Source organism: Rousettus aegyptiacus, unplaced genomic scaffold, assembly GCF_014176215.1.
Source record: "Rousettus aegyptiacus isolate mRouAeg1 unplaced genomic scaffold, mRouAeg1.p scaffold_m13_p_5, whole genome shotgun sequence".
NCBI lineage: Eukaryota > Metazoa > Chordata > Mammalia > Chiroptera > Pteropodidae > Rousettus > Rousettus aegyptiacus.
Genome location: NW_023416308.1, coordinates 114,998,605 through 115,013,329, shown reverse-complemented (window position 1 = coordinate 115,013,329; position 14,725 = coordinate 114,998,605). Strand labels below are relative to the sequence as shown.

General features: G+C 57.2%; 1 protein-coding gene across 2 annotated transcripts; it reads left to right on the top strand.

Annotated features, from left to right (window-relative positions):
• The first annotated feature begins 404 nt into the window (after positions 1-404).
• Positions 405-13,435, top strand: CHRM1 (cholinergic receptor muscarinic 1). 2 transcript variants are annotated; one of them, XM_016127935.2, is made up of 3 exons: positions 405-937; positions 1,387-1,479; positions 9,106-13,435. In XM_016127935.2, exon 3 carries the CDS (start codon positions 9,182-9,184, stop codon positions 10,562-10,564), a length of 1,383 nt encoding a protein of 460 aa, XP_015983421.1. In that variant the 5' UTR covers positions 405-937; positions 1,387-1,479; positions 9,106-9,181; the 3' UTR covers positions 10,565-13,435. The 2 variants fall into 2 exon arrangements, with proteins under 2 accessions (XP_015983421.1, XP_015983422.1); XM_016127936.2 differs by lacking the exon at positions 1,387-1,479.
• The last annotated feature ends 1,290 nt before the right edge of the window (positions 13,436-14,725 follow it).

The window sequence follows — 14,725 nt, the reverse complement described above, 5'->3', positions numbered from 1 at the left end:
CGACACCTGCATTTCCATAGGCTGCATGGTGACATGCATACCTCAGGGACATGCATGTGCGGGGCACTCAACAGCACGTGAAGCAGGCACACAACCCCCCACTCACCCCCGCACATCAGACACCCGTATGCCCTCACGCCGGGCTACGCGGCGTGGACAGAGCACACAGCCCAGCACCCAGGCACATCTGCTCGGCCCCCGGGGCGGGTGTGCCAGCCCTCTGGGTCTGTTCCAAGTCAGAGCCTCTCACGTGAGGCCCAATGTGTCATTTCCAAACAGAAGGAATCTAACTCCTTCGCAGCGGGGAGGAAGAGCAGGGTGTGGGGCTGGGTGGGTGGGTGGGTGGGCGCGTGGGCATGTGCAGGGCGTGCATGAGGGAAAGAGACAGGTGAATACCCGGGCGTGTGTGTCGGGACGCGGTGCACGCGGGCTTGGGGACTCTAAGCTTCGGTCCGGGAAGGAGCCCGAGGAAACAGAGTGTGCTTTTGTGAGGGTGTCTGCGTGTGCCGCTGAGTCTGTGTGCATTGGGTGTGGGTGTTTGTCTCCCTGTATCCGCCTTCTCTCCCGCTCTGGACTTTTAGTCTTCCTGGAATCGTCTTCCTCACGTCGCACCCCCTCCCTCTCAGGGCTCGAATTGGGGGCGCTGGTGGGGGGGGCGCATGCTCCAGGACCCAGCCGAACCCCAGACGCTGCCTGAGGCTTCCCTCCAGCTCCCCTCCCTTCCTTTCCTCCCTCCCTCTCTTTCCCTTCCTCCCTCCCCCCCCCCAGGCTGGCGTGCCAGGGGGTGGGACATGCCAATCACTGGCTGTGCCTCTCCGGCTGCCAGCACAGGGCGCAGCTCCCCCCGGGAGCCAGGTGTTTGGGTCCCTGGAGACGCTGACGGCCCCCAGGGAGGCAGTGGGGTGGAGGACTCCACAGACCCCTCTCCAGCCCCATGGTGAGTACATTCGGAAGGGTTTGGGAGGGGCTTTACCGAGGTGGGGGCTGGAGAAGCAGGGTCCTGGGAGCAAGGCAGGGACCAGAACTAGAAGGAAATGTGGATGGACCCCAGAGAGAGGAAGGGGCCAGGGAGGGGGTCTAGAGGCCAAGCGCGCTCTGCAGCATTGGAGTTTGGCTGCTCTAAACACCCTGTCTCCTGGCTTTGAGTGGATACACCTGATGTTTTTCTGGGGTTCGGTTTGCAGAGAATATAGAGACCCCCTTAGGAAACTGGACCTGGAACCAGAAGGAATCAGGCTACCATGTAGCAGGCACAGCGCCCAGGACCCCAGGGGCAGAGTGGAAAGGGCAGGGGGCCAAGGGGCAGCCCTTGACATCAGCATCCTGTGGGAGGCCAGCCCCCCCAATTGGGGGACCAGTCCAGAACCCCTTCCTCTGCTCCCTCAGGGAATCCTGAATCCCACCACCCCCATCCACCTTCATCCCCCGCGAGATGGACTGAACCAGGCTGCTGGCCAGATGGACAAACTGGATGCCAAGGTGGGTGTCGGGCCAGAAGTCAGCAGGAGACCAGCCCAAAGGCCCTAGGGCTCTCCGGGGACAAATGGGCACATGGATGGCCATGCCGGCCAGGGAACGTGGCGCCGACACGTGCAGGGGCCCAGAGGGCCCTCCCCATGTCCATAGTATGTTGGGCCCCGCAGGGCAGGTCTCAGTCCTTTGCCCAGGTATGCATGGATGCTAATGGGCACCCATGCCAGGTACCCATCCCGGTACCCCCAGGATGTGGAGATGGGCTGGGGGCCAAGAGCTCTGATTCTTGCAGAGTTGCCAGATCCTGGGCTGGCAGCTGGGGAGGGGTGGTCAGCTGTCATTGGGTCATTCAGATAGTGCTGCTCAGGTGTTATCAGCACCAGTGGACAGGGGTCCATCTCTTTCCATAAAACGTACCTGCAGCTCCACCCTGACCCAGGCCCTGCCCAACTGGCCGGAAGGAGTCAGACTGTCTCCTGCAGCGGGACAGTCTCTTGTCCCTGGGTAATCGGCTGCTCACTGAGCTGTCAGATGAGAGTTCTCTGCCACTCGACCTCAGCCACCGGGCAAGCCGTGATCACTGCTGCGATACAGAAGGCAGGGGAGGAGATGTGACTCCGAGCTCCCTGCGGGGCCTGGAGGTCAAGAACAGAATCATGAAGTGCAAGGAGGACCCAGAGTGTCAAGAAGGGGTCAGGCGGTGGTCACCTCGGACCTAGAAAGGGACCTCCCCGTTGTACGAGTGGAGAAACTAAGGCCGAGAAAGGGGAAGGGACGTGCTTGTGGTCGCAGAAGGGTTATGTAGGGGTCGGGGGTCGGACCCCGTTCTCCTCGCCCCCAGCCCTGCACTCCCACCTGCCTGAGCAGGAGGCCGGGGTGGGGGAGCGGCAAGCTCTATGAGAGAGAAGCTTGGGCTCTGACTGGCGGGGAGAGGTGGGTGAATATCGCACTGGGTTTCTGCTCCGCCGTGATGCCATGGTGATGCCTGGGAGGGTGGGGGAGGGAGGGAGAGAGAAGAAAGGAAATGGGGAAGGGAACGCAGTGAAGAGCTGGGGGGCATGTGGAGAAGAGGACGAGGGGCCCGGCTCCCCCGATGCTGCCTGGCGGAGTGAGGTCGAGCGCCCAGCCTGCTAACTGCCAGGCTGAAGTTGGGCCACCGTGCCAGGGCCCTCGACAGTGAGCACATTTGGCAGTGGTTCTCGGGCTGACGTGCCTCTTCCGGCTCAGCAGTGCATTTATGAGCATTTAACTGATGGCTGCTGCCCTCTCCGGGGCAAGTTGGCACTCCCAGTGGTGACTGTGGAGCCTGAAAATGTAATAAATTGTACTTGTTTACCCCCTCACTCCCAAGGCCAGGCATCAGAGGGGGAAGTTTGGTGCTCCTTTGATGGGTCAAGAGAAAAGTACACCGCAGGGAGAGAGCCCCCTCTGACAGGCTGGCTTCTGGGTTATGGCCTCGGCAGAAGAGACCGGTCAGGAGACCCAGCCCAAGGAGCGCCCCCCTCACCGCACAGGTGAGGTCCTAGGTGCCCAGCCCCTCAGATCCCGCCTCCTCGGAACTCCTTCTCCCCAATTTTGCCCGTTCCGTTCCGTTCACCCCTGCTCTCCTGTCAGGGTTCTGCCAGCTTCCAGGCCCAGAACCACAAGATGGCTTCACTCCTCCCTCCTGAATCTCTTCCCCAGCACCCCCTCATTCTCTGCCTCCCCGTCTCCACTCCTTGGCCAGTGGTAAGATTCCGAAGAGCCTCGCTTGCAGGTGTCTCTCTCCCCAGCAATCTCTCCCAGCTGCCCTCAGTGGCTCTCTCCCCTCCCCCCTTCCTCTCATCATCCAGATCCCCAGCCCCAGGGGATTGGTCCAGGGCGCTGGCGGTCAGTAGTCTGGCCTGCCAGTGCTAGAGGCTCTGACCTCATCCCTTAACTCTTTGAGTCCAGGATGACTCTTTCCTCCCCTAACACTGACAGGCACCATCCCGCGCCCATGCCTGTGCCGTCACCTCACCCAGCTACCTGGCAGCAGGTGAGGCAGGCTTTCCTTGGTCTATTTCTGGTCCACAGATGAGGATGCCAGGGGCTATTCTTTTCCTGTGCTCTCAGCCAAGCAGGGCCTCATGCAGGGGACAGGGACGTGGCAGGCGAAGGGACACAGGACCTGGCAGGTACAGAACATGGTCCTGACCCCTACAGGCTCATCCTCATGTGTCTGGGCCTGAAGCCAAGCAGGACGACCCCACACACACATTCACGTAGTTATACCACAAATACTGATGGAGCAGCTACTAAGTGCCAGGAACTAGGATAAAGCAGTGAATGAGGCAGACACAGCCCCTACCCTGCCTCCCAGAGGGCTAGACCTCCCTTCCTGCTATGCCGTCACCATACATCACACAGATAATGACAGACATTGCCCCCCACACACACACACACACTCACACACACACTCACACACATTCAGATGCTAAGGAAGGACTCCCTCCTCACTACTGACTGATTTGAACTAGGGTTTGGCCAAACTAGCCAAGGTGGGCAAGGAAGCTGTTAAACACCCCCTCCCCACAGTTCAGAGTAGGAGTCCAAGATGTTAGCCTTCGAGGCAGACCTCCTAGTCCAAATCCTGGTTGCCGTGCTGGTGAGCTAGCTGTAAGATCCTTGAGGTCTCAAAACCTCAGTTGCCCCTTTTGCAAATTGAAGATAATAAAACCTACCTTGCAAGAACTCGTAACAGGTCAATTAAATCATGTATATAATGCTTATAGCCATGCCTGGTGTACTGTTAGCAGTCAGTAAATACCAGTTGCTATGATAATATTAATAATATTATTAAAAGCTCCCAACAACCTTCATCAGGAGGCCATAGTCCAGGGCAGAAAAGCACCTCCCTGCTTCCTTGCCACCTTCCCGTACCCTAGAGGGGACACCCTCAGGGAATGAGTCCCAACCCACCCCCACAAAACTATAGGCTCAGCCCCCTCATTTCTTATTCTTACTCAGCCATGTGCCCACCCTCACACTCAAACACTCATCATCCACAAGGATTGCCAGGTTGGAACAGTGATTTACCCAAGGTCACACAGCAAGACAAGAGCAGAGACAGGGCTTAAAGCTAGTCAGAAGCAATGACTTCCTTGGGGAGTCCTCCCCCACCCCCTGCAATCCCCATCAACCAACTTCGCCCCCCAAGGATGGGTCACAGAACGTGCCATGCAAATGCAGCTTCCAGCCCCGCTTTCAACCAGAAGGCTGACCCTTCAGCCCCTTCTTTGCAGAAATTCTGGAGTGCTGCTGAACCCCAGCACCCCAACTCTCAGCCCAGAGCACGACCTCCCGAGGGGGAAGCAGCCACAATCAGAAAGCCTGGTCCTTTCACAGCCATCATCTTGCTGACCCCTGGCAGCCGGGCACAGGCAGAGGATTGTCCCCAATGAAGACTTAAGGAGACTCGCCCAAGGTCACACAGCAGAGACAAGAGTAGACCTCTAGGAGCCTTCTCCTGAGCAAATGTCTGTCCGAGAGAGGCCTGAGGGAGGACACCTGCTTCTAATTGTGGAGGAAAGTCAGAGTCACTGATAGCTCTGCTCTGAGCTGCATCCCAGAGGCTCAGAAGCCCCAGGAGATGGCAAGAATCAGGGGCCAGTTCCCCAGAACCTCTGTCCTTCTCCTTTCCCTAGTTGTCCCAGACAGGAAGCCTTAGCCCTCACAGCTCATAAGTGGGCCAAGGAGAAAGGACGCAGGCCATGGAGCCCACAGGTCAGGGCCAGAGTCCCAGCTCCACTGCTGAAGGTCCTGTGAGACTGTCAGGGAGTCACTTGGGCCCCCCAAGCCTCAATGTTTTTATCTGTAAAACAGAGATAAGAACCTCTCCCCATTGGGATGTCCTGTGGATTGAGGAAAATAATATCGTACATCAAGTGCCTGCCATGTAAGAGGAGATTAATTATGGTGGTTATCAGTATGACTATTAAAACAAGAGGTAGAAGGGACTTTTGGCCATGAAAGAGAGGGACTGCCAGCCTCCTCACTTCCAAGAACCACTTCTCCTGGGTCCCCCATTCTGAAGCCTTTTTTGAATTCCTCAAAGCCCCACCTAGCTTGCAGTGAGAGCTTGTGATGGGCAGTGGTTGGTCATTCCAGCTCCGGTTGAGGGACCCTAAATGAGGCATCAGCCTCTGCAGCCTCACTTCAGGGTCGTGGGTCCCTTCTGCTCGGCGTCTTAAGGTGTTGGTCAAGACCCTGTAAAATCCCCACGGACGCCAGGCCGATCCAGCTCCTCCAGAGAGGGGCCATGCTCGGGGTCTGCAGGTGAAGGGGCAGGGCCACGGGGTCCAGGTGGTGGATCCAAATGGGGGGACAGACATAATAACAGAGGCCTCTAACTGTCATTTCAACGTCAGGTGCTTTGGATGCTTTTCTCCCCATCGGCTGGGGAAACAGGCAGCCAGAGAAGGGAGAGCTAAGTGACTGCCAATGATCACACAGCCAGAAAGGGACAGCTTTGAGCTTCAGACCCGGGGCCATTGTCCACAGTGTAGAAGATCAGGCTGAGGCGAGTGAGGTACTCTCCTCAGTGAAATTGAAAGGAGGCACACACAAAAAAAACTCCCTAATCAAAATAAATACTGTTCCAATATAATATTTTTTTTTAGAAGCAAAGAGAAAACTACAGCCCAGAGGTGGGTGGGCCCTCTGTTTTTGTAAATGAAGTTGCATTGGAACCAGGGCCAGCATTGGGACGATAAGGATGTTTGTGCAAGTACAGGGCTGGATCCTGCCTTTGTTTAAAATTATTCGTGATGGATGCTTTGCATTAATTTTTGTTTTTTTAAATATTGCACTAAACTGTTCGTTTCTTGATTGCTGAGTTTGGGGGCACCTCCTTAAATTTTGCACCCAAGGCAAGTGCCCCACTCACCTCATCCTAGTCCTAGCCCTGCTAAGGCATGAGGACCAGATACAATGGTGGATGGGATGCTTGGCCCAGCGTCGAAAGTGGCCCCTGCTGCTGCAGAGGGTGTGGTCCCTCAGGCCAGCAGGCTTCTCTTCTAATAAAGCCTTTTCAGGGCTTGGCCCGGGCTACCACTGGGGGCTACAGAGCTGCTCAAAGGCACCTGGAGCTTGGGCCAGCGTGTAAGGGGTGAGAAGCCAGGAAACCCTGGACTACACAATGCCTTCCTCCCCTTTCCTCTGGGCCTCAGTTGCTCCATTTGTGTAAATGGGCATTAAACAGCACTGAGTTCAGATCAGAGGGACAAGAGGCGGGCAGGGCAACCCATCAGGGCAGTCTCTACTGGCGACCTTACCCAAGGAAGCCCCACCAGGCACGTCTGACCTCAGCCCCCCACCCAGCGCCTGACTTTGGTTAAAGAAAGAGGCTGCAACAAAATTCAGTAAGCAAAATAAATAATATTGTAATGTCATACTTTTAAAATTCAAATTGGCAAACTATGCCGCCGACCCTCCCCACCCGAGCCGACCATCAGGTTTTATAAATAAAATGTCGTTAGAACAAACTGCTTGGGTTCAAATCCTGGTTCCTACCTTACTTGTGTATCTTCTGCACATTCTCTTGCTTTTCTCGGCCTCAGTTTCTTCATCTGTAAAATGAAGAGAAGAGCGATCCTTAGGTCACAGGCTCCCCGCAATGAGGCACATGCGCACTTGGAGTAGAGGCTGGCACTCGGGAACTCTAAATAACAGCAATGATCAGTATCAACACTAGTTGCTTATTGCCATAGCGTTAGAAATCTTTAACCAAGTAAGCAAACGCTGCTAGGCAGGAGGAGGCGCTCACCGCTACACATGCTAAGAGTCAGTGGGATTCCAGCCGGGGTTGTTCTGAGCACGGGACACCTATTAATAACGCTCGACTTGTTAGCTAGGGACTAGTATTATCCTCATTTTTCGGTTGAGGAAACCGAGGCACATAGAAGCTATGTCGCTAGCAGAGATCATCCACCCGGTAAATGGTGTAGCCTGGATTTCAATGTAGACCGCCTGGCCCCAGAATCTGGGTCCTTCAGCCAGGATGTTACATGTGCCCCCTCGTGTGCAAACTGTCCCAGGGCCAGCAGTTTGCACAAGACGGTGTGCACTGACAGCCACAGTCCTTCTTGTTCACATGTCACACCCTGAAGTCCCCTGCAGGGCTCCGAGATCCCAGGTAAGGGGGGCAGCGGCAGTAGCAGCGCAGAGAGATCCCAGTCACACACACTCTGGGTCACACACTATCACAGCCACAAAATGCCGAGGCCATCTATCACACAGCGACCCCCTTGCAGGCACACCGCTCTAGTATCTCTGTCACAGACCAGGTCCCCAAGAACAGCAGGGCTTGCTGGGTCCTTGCCCAAAGTCTTTCCCCTGGAATTTTTCCAACGAGACAGCCCCTGAAGCCACAGCTGCAGGCAAGAGGAGGCCCCGAGCTCTTCAATGGACAGATGGATGCCTAAGGCCCAGAACAGGAAGGGACCACCCAAAACACAGCAGCAAGGCTATGGCCGAGCTGTGGGTGCTTCCTGCCTGGCCAGAAGGTTGCTCAGAGTCCTGGCTTTTCCATTTACCCACGCCTAGTCCCTGGGCTGGACTCCAGCTTCAAGCAAATCTGGGGGATCTTCCCGTTCCCTTCGCTGCCCCCCACTCAGCTGGGGCCCAGGAACAGAGTAGGAAGGTAGAGGGAGCTCCCACACCCCATCTGGGCCAGACTCCGCTTATCTGGGAGCTGAGTCCCTCCCCACTGCTGCCTGCTTTTACTCCAGATCTTCTGCCATCGGGTGAGTGTTGGGCCCAGCATAACTTTCCCTACGGCCTTGAGAGGGTCTGACCCAGCTCCAAACACTGCTTGCTCTCTCTCTCTCTCTCTCTCTCTCTCTCTCTCATGCACACACACACACACGCACGCGCAATCAGACACACACGGGGCCCCTCTGCTCCCATGTCGTTCCCCTTCCCTTCTCCGGAGCCCGCCCCTGCCTTCTCATCTCTCCATGTTTAATGGAATTATCCCACTGGAGCGCCACGTGCTACAAAGGTGAGAGCGAAGTGGGTTCCCATCATCCTCCCCACCTGCAACACCGTGGCCGGGCCTCGTGGCCGCCGGGAGCCATGGTCTCCTCGGTGAAGTGGAGATCATAAGAGACCTTCCTCCTAGAGATCTATGACAGTTCAATTAGATAATTCAATGAAGTGCTTAGCACTGTGTCTGGTGTGCAGTAACCACTCAGTAAATGAGGGCTTTAATAAAATTGAGTGAAATGCTTTGAAAATTTGGCAGCGCTGTATACAAAGCAAATCTCCCAACTCCTGCCACATGAGTTAAGCAAGATAGGAATTAGTAGCAATTTCCCAATGAGAAAATTGAGGCTCAGAGTCTGAATGGCGAAGCTGGAATGAGGACTCGGAGCTCTGGATTCCGAAGCCACCCCCACCCCCATGCCGCTGGCAAATCCATTCATGGCTGGGAACGTGCATTATAAATGACCGTGTGTGGACACCAGAGCAGGAAGGGACAAGCCAGTAAGGGAGGGTGACGCTGTCTGGCCTGACACTCTGCGAGGACGGAGGCTGGGTTCCTAGCGTCCTCCACTCCAGGCTGTGGGAGACATCCAGCAGCCCCACCGAAGCCCGGCCCTCTCTTTTCAGGTGATGACCTCCCCCTGAGGAAGCCCTGTCTTGTGACTGGAGGAAGCGGCTGCCTCCCCATCCCCACCCAGCCACCATGAATACCTCGGCCCCGCCTGCCATCAGCCCCAACATCACCGTCCTGGCACCAGGAAAGGGGCCCTGGCAAGTGGCCTTCATTGGAATCACCACAGGCCTCCTGTCGCTGGCCACTGTGACAGGCAACTTGCTGGTACTGATCTCCTTCAAGGTCAACACAGAGCTCAAGACGGTCAACAACTACTTCCTGCTCAGCCTGGCCTGCGCCGACCTCATCATCGGCACTTTCTCCATGAACCTCTACACCACGTACCTGCTCATGGGCCACTGGGCTCTGGGCACGCTGGCCTGCGACCTCTGGCTGGCCCTGGACTACGTGGCCAGTAACGCCTCCGTCATGAACCTGCTGCTCATCAGCTTTGACCGCTACTTCTCCGTGACCCGGCCCCTGAGCTACCGGGCTAAGCGCACCCCGCGCCGGGCAGCTCTAATGATAGGCCTTGCCTGGCTGGTGTCCTTTGTCCTCTGGGCCCCAGCCATCCTGTTCTGGCAGTATCTGGTGGGGGAGCGGACAGTCCTGGCCGGACAGTGCTACATCCAGTTCCTCTCCCAGCCCATCATCACCTTTGGCACGGCCATGGCCGCCTTCTACCTCCCTGTCACGGTCATGTGCACACTCTACTGGCGCATCTACCGGGAAACGGAGAACCGGGCCCGGGAGCTGGCAGCCCTGCAGGGCTCCGAGACCCCAGGTAAGGGGGGCGGCAGCAGCAGCAGCTCAGAGAGATCCCAGCCGGGGGCGGAGGGCTCACCCGAGAGCCCCTCAGGGCGTTGCTGTCCCTGCTGCCGGGCCCCCAGGCTCCTGCAGGCCTACAGCTGGAAAGAGGAAGAGGAGGAGGACGAAGGCTCCATGGAGTCCCTCACGTCCTCAGAGGGTGAGGAGCCTGGCTCCGAGGTGGTGATCAAGATGCCCATGGTGGACCCCGAGGCACAGGCCCCGGCCAAGCAGCCCCCCCGGAGCTCCCCGAATACAGTCAAGAGGCCGACCAGGAAGGGGCGCGAGCGGGCGGGCAAGGGCCAGAAGCCCCGTGGGAAGGAGCAGCTGTCCAAGCGGAAGACCTTCTCGCTGGTCAAGGAGAAGAAGGCGGCTCGGACCCTGAGTGCCATCCTGCTGGCCTTCATCCTCACCTGGACACCGTACAACATCATGGTGCTGGTGTCCACTTTCTGCAAGGACTGTGTCCCCGAGACCCTGTGGGAGCTGGGCTACTGGCTGTGCTACGTCAACAGCACCATCAACCCCATGTGCTACGCGCTCTGCAACAAAGCCTTCCGGGACACCTTCCGCCTGCTGCTGCTCTGCCGCTGGGACAAGCGACGCTGGCGCAAGATCCCCAAGCGCCCTGGCTCGGTGCACCGCACCCCTTCCCGCCAGTGCTGACGGCCCCCTCGCCCGCACCCCTCCACCCCTGGCCCGGGAGAGCCCGGTAGAAAGTGGGCAGGGACTGTGACCTCAGACCCAGGGCCCTCCTCAGTCCTCACCAGGCTTCCCAGACCCCAGGCCACCTTCCTTGACAGCCCAGAGAGACCCTGCCAACTCTCCAAATTTTGCTGTTCCCAGGCAGGGAGAGAACCCCGGGGAACTGGTTTTTCTGCTCCCTGCGGGGTGGGAATGGGCTCTTCACCAGGAAGGAGGCTGGGAGGAGGATCCGGCCTTTGGATTCTTTGTTTGCATTCAGGCAGGAAGTCTGTCCGGAGCCAGCAGGGCCGGCCAGGAGGAAGAAGGTTCTCCACTACAAGCATCCTTGGCCCAGTGGCAGGCCTGGATTTGGGTGGGAAATGGCGCCCCCTAGGGCCACAGCAGGGAACTGACACATACGGTTGAGAAGCTTGGCCCTAAGGAAGCGGCCCCTGGCTGGGGATCCCTTCCTGGCCGGGATCCCTCCCCTGCCGGCGCAGCCCCCTCCGCTGGGCCCTAGGCACATTCTCCAGCACTGTCCAACCTCTCCACTAATGTCCCCAGAGCGTCCCTTTGTGGGTTTCCCCCAAAGCAAATGTCCAAGCATCAGCAGGACAAGGACAGCAGAGGGGACCATCTTGGCTGGTCGCACCTCATGTCCCGAGGCAGCAGCAGGACAGGCGCCAGGTGTCCTAACTGTCCCTCTATGTCATTTCCCTGGGAGTGAGGAGCAGGGGTGCCTGCCGTCCAGCCTCACACCTACAATCCTTGCCCCGGAGAAACCCTCGGTCCCTCCCTCCCTGGCTCTCAGCCATCACCTGGCTAGATCTGCTCTCTACAGATCTAGCCAGGTCTCCTGCATGCTGCCTGCCTCCGGGCCCCGCCCCTCTCCACGCCTGGCCCAGCCAACAGGTTCTCCCCTGTGAACTCCCCAATCCCACCCACGCATGGCCTCCCAGCCACCCTTATCTCCAGGCTCGGCCCGGCCCCAAATATTCTTTCCTCCCATCCTCAGCAAGTGCTGAGTCTGTGAATAAAGCCACATAACCGATGGATGCTATGGGTCTTTCCTCCCTGTGCTGAATCAAGGACCTGGTCTTAGGCCAGGGCAGGATGGGTACTTTAGGCCCAAGTAGCATGGAATGTGGGCCGCTGCCCTGACAGTGGTCCCAGGAGCGGCAGCACCGAGTGGTGAGATCTACTGAAACCTGCGGACCCCAGCACCCCAGGGTCCCAGGCTCAGGCGAGTAGGGCTGTAATGGACAGACCTGGCTAGTAGAAGCGGGGAAACCAGACGAAATAAACTGCCCCTGCCCGTAGGCCAGCGTATTTTCTATCGGCTTTGTCATATGTGGCTGCTCTGGGGCCCTGTCACACCCAGGGAGGACAGAACTGCTCCAAAGCCCCATTTATAGATTGGGAGACTAAGGCCCAGTGACCTGGGCAGACCGTTCAGGGTTACCCCACAAAGCGACACCCAGGCTTCCAGGCAGCTCACAGCCTCCTGACCCCTGGGACTATGGAGATGGAGCACCTGGGGTGCAGGCCAAAGCACCCTATAAAGGTGGCCCTCGGGCCAGGCGACGAGGCACTCCATTGGTTGAGGAGCCTCAAAGCCTAAAGCAAAGGAATCTTAGAGCCGTAAGCCCCAAAACACAGAGCAATGGCTGTCCCTGGGGCTCCTCGTGACCTCCCTTAGGTTGAGTGACCCACTGGAAGGACACACGGAAGTCGGCAAAGCTGTTGTGGTTATCGTTTATTACAGTGAAAGGATACAAATTAAAACCAGCCAAGGATAAAGGTGCATGGAGCAGAGCCCGGGAGGGAGCAGGTGCAAACTTCCCGTTGTCCTCTCCCAGCGGAGTCATGGGACAGCGCTTCATTCTCTCAGCAACGGCATGTGACCGCATGCATGGCGTACTGCCAACCAGGAAAGCTCACTTGACCCTTGGTGTCCAGGGTTTTCACTGGAGTCTGACCTTAGTCTTCAGCCCCTCCAGAGGTTAAACTGGTACCACACAGCCCAAGGCCCTCACTATAAATCACACAGTTTGCATCGATGATCCGGTGTGGTTCGAGGCCACCAGGCACGCAGGATAGTCCAAGGGCTTAGGGGTTGTCTCTCCTAGGAGCCAAGCAAGGGCCAGACTTTTCTCTGGGATGCACAAGGGCGGGATAACCCAGACCCACTAAGCTGATCCTTCGGTGTGCAGTGGCCCCAACCAGTATAGCATCACCATAACCTGAGGACTTGTTAGATACCTAAGTTCTCAGAGTCACCCCAGATTTACTGAATCAGCAACTCTATGGGGAGAGCCCGGCCATGTGTTTCAACAAGCCATGCGGGTGATTGTGATACAGGCGAATTTCATAAATGCTGCCTTAGAGGTATGATAGTCTGGGTGGGGCTGAGCCCTTGCAAAGAGGGAGAGTGGAGGTACACCCCACACACAGCTGTCCGGGCTCCCAGAATCCTCTGTAAAGGAAGCTTCCAACATTAAGGGCAGGGGCAATCCACCGAAGAGGTGGACAGAACAGGCTGGCCAGGGACCAGGGAGCACAGGGCTGTGGGGATGGACTCCAAGACACGATCCCCTCCCCCTCTCCCACCAGCACCACTTCCTGGGCTGTCAGCTCCAGACCCCAGAGGGCCCCTCCCTTGCCACTGCTGCCACTGAGCCCCCTTCAGAGCTAAATGTCCCGCCCTGTGTTGAAGGCATTGGTCCCGGAAGGCAGAGGGATTGAGGAGGAAGCTGAGCCGTGTTGGGAGACCAGAAACATTGGAATCGCATTGGCCTGGCCTCACTGGAGACCAGGAATGGGGGAGTTCAGCGCTGGTACTTGGATCAGCAATGGGGCTGGCAGTTCACACTTGTTCCTCGTCCCGAGTGCAGGTCCTATCTGCTCGTGCCCCCTCATCGCAAACCTTAGGCAAGTCTCATTTTCAGTGTCCTCATTTCTGAAAGGGGAGTGAGGCCCTCAGGGGACAGTCAAGAAGATAAAAGAAACTGTAGGAAAAATACCTCACAGGACCAGGCTGCTCACAGGTAAAGGCCAGAAACCAAGTCTGGTTTCAGACGCACACCTTTCTCTACTCCTCCGGCCTGGGCTTTAAAGAGTCCAGAGTTCCACCCCTCCCTCATCCAACCCCCCCCCCCTCTGCCCCCAGCCCAGGAAGAAGAAATGGGTTGGAGAAAGAAGTATAGGAAGCCTGGGCAGTGGAGGGCACGTGGTCCATGACGGTTTTCAGGGATGGAGTTTGTGCCCTGCCAGTCTCTGAAGCAAGATTTCTTCAGATGCAGCTGCCAGATGGATGCCTTCAAGAAATCTCTTAGCATTTCTTGAGTGATTTAGGTGAGAGGAGAGTCTTTTCTTATTCACAATAAACCCCTTTTAACCGTACCTTACTTTATGCTAATGAGATGGCTTGGGGAGGCGGGGCTAGATAGCATCCAGTTGGAAGCAGGGACCAACCACGTGACTAGGGAATGGCTTGAGCCCGTCAGGAGAGGGATGGCTGGACATGGCACCAGTCCATCCCCAACACTACACCCCCTCCTGCCCTGAAGGAGTCCTCCTTGGCCCCGGAAACAAGGGCTGTTTCGTGCCTGAGCAGGAAGTAGAGAAAGAATGAGGCAGCTTTGTGAGCGCTCCCCCTACCAGGTCGCACTGGCCTAGAGAAGGGGCACCGAGTAGGATGTTCTGTCCTCCCGTCTGCCCCACGCCCCACTCCATTCCGATTGTATCACTTGAGCGCCATCTGCGGGCAACCAAGGGGAAAGTCCTTCCAAGCCTGGACTGCTTCCCAGAGAACAGGGACCGCAGGACTGATGATATAGACGATCTTGGACACCTCAGCAACCGCCCCCACACCTCAGCAGGAACCAAGGCCCCCACAGGATCAGCTCACGTGGCTGCTACTCTAAAGCTGCGGAGGTAGGCCCTCCCTCTCCCCCGTGTGCCAACCTCGCCAGACAACTGGGCGATGGATGAGGAGAGACTTGGCACTTAGGGACAACTCCACTTTCTCCCGGTGCCTCCCCAGGCTTTTGAGATCCTTGATTTTATTTTTTGGAGCCTGGCTCTGATTTGACAGAACCGATGCTGACCCAACTGGAAATTCAGGCAGGTATTTGCTCGCCT

Coding starts and splice junctions, on each gene's coding strand:
- CHRM1 (XM_016127936.2), top strand. CDS start 9,182: ATGAATACCTCGGCCCCGCCTGCCATCAGCCCCAACATCACCGTCCTG.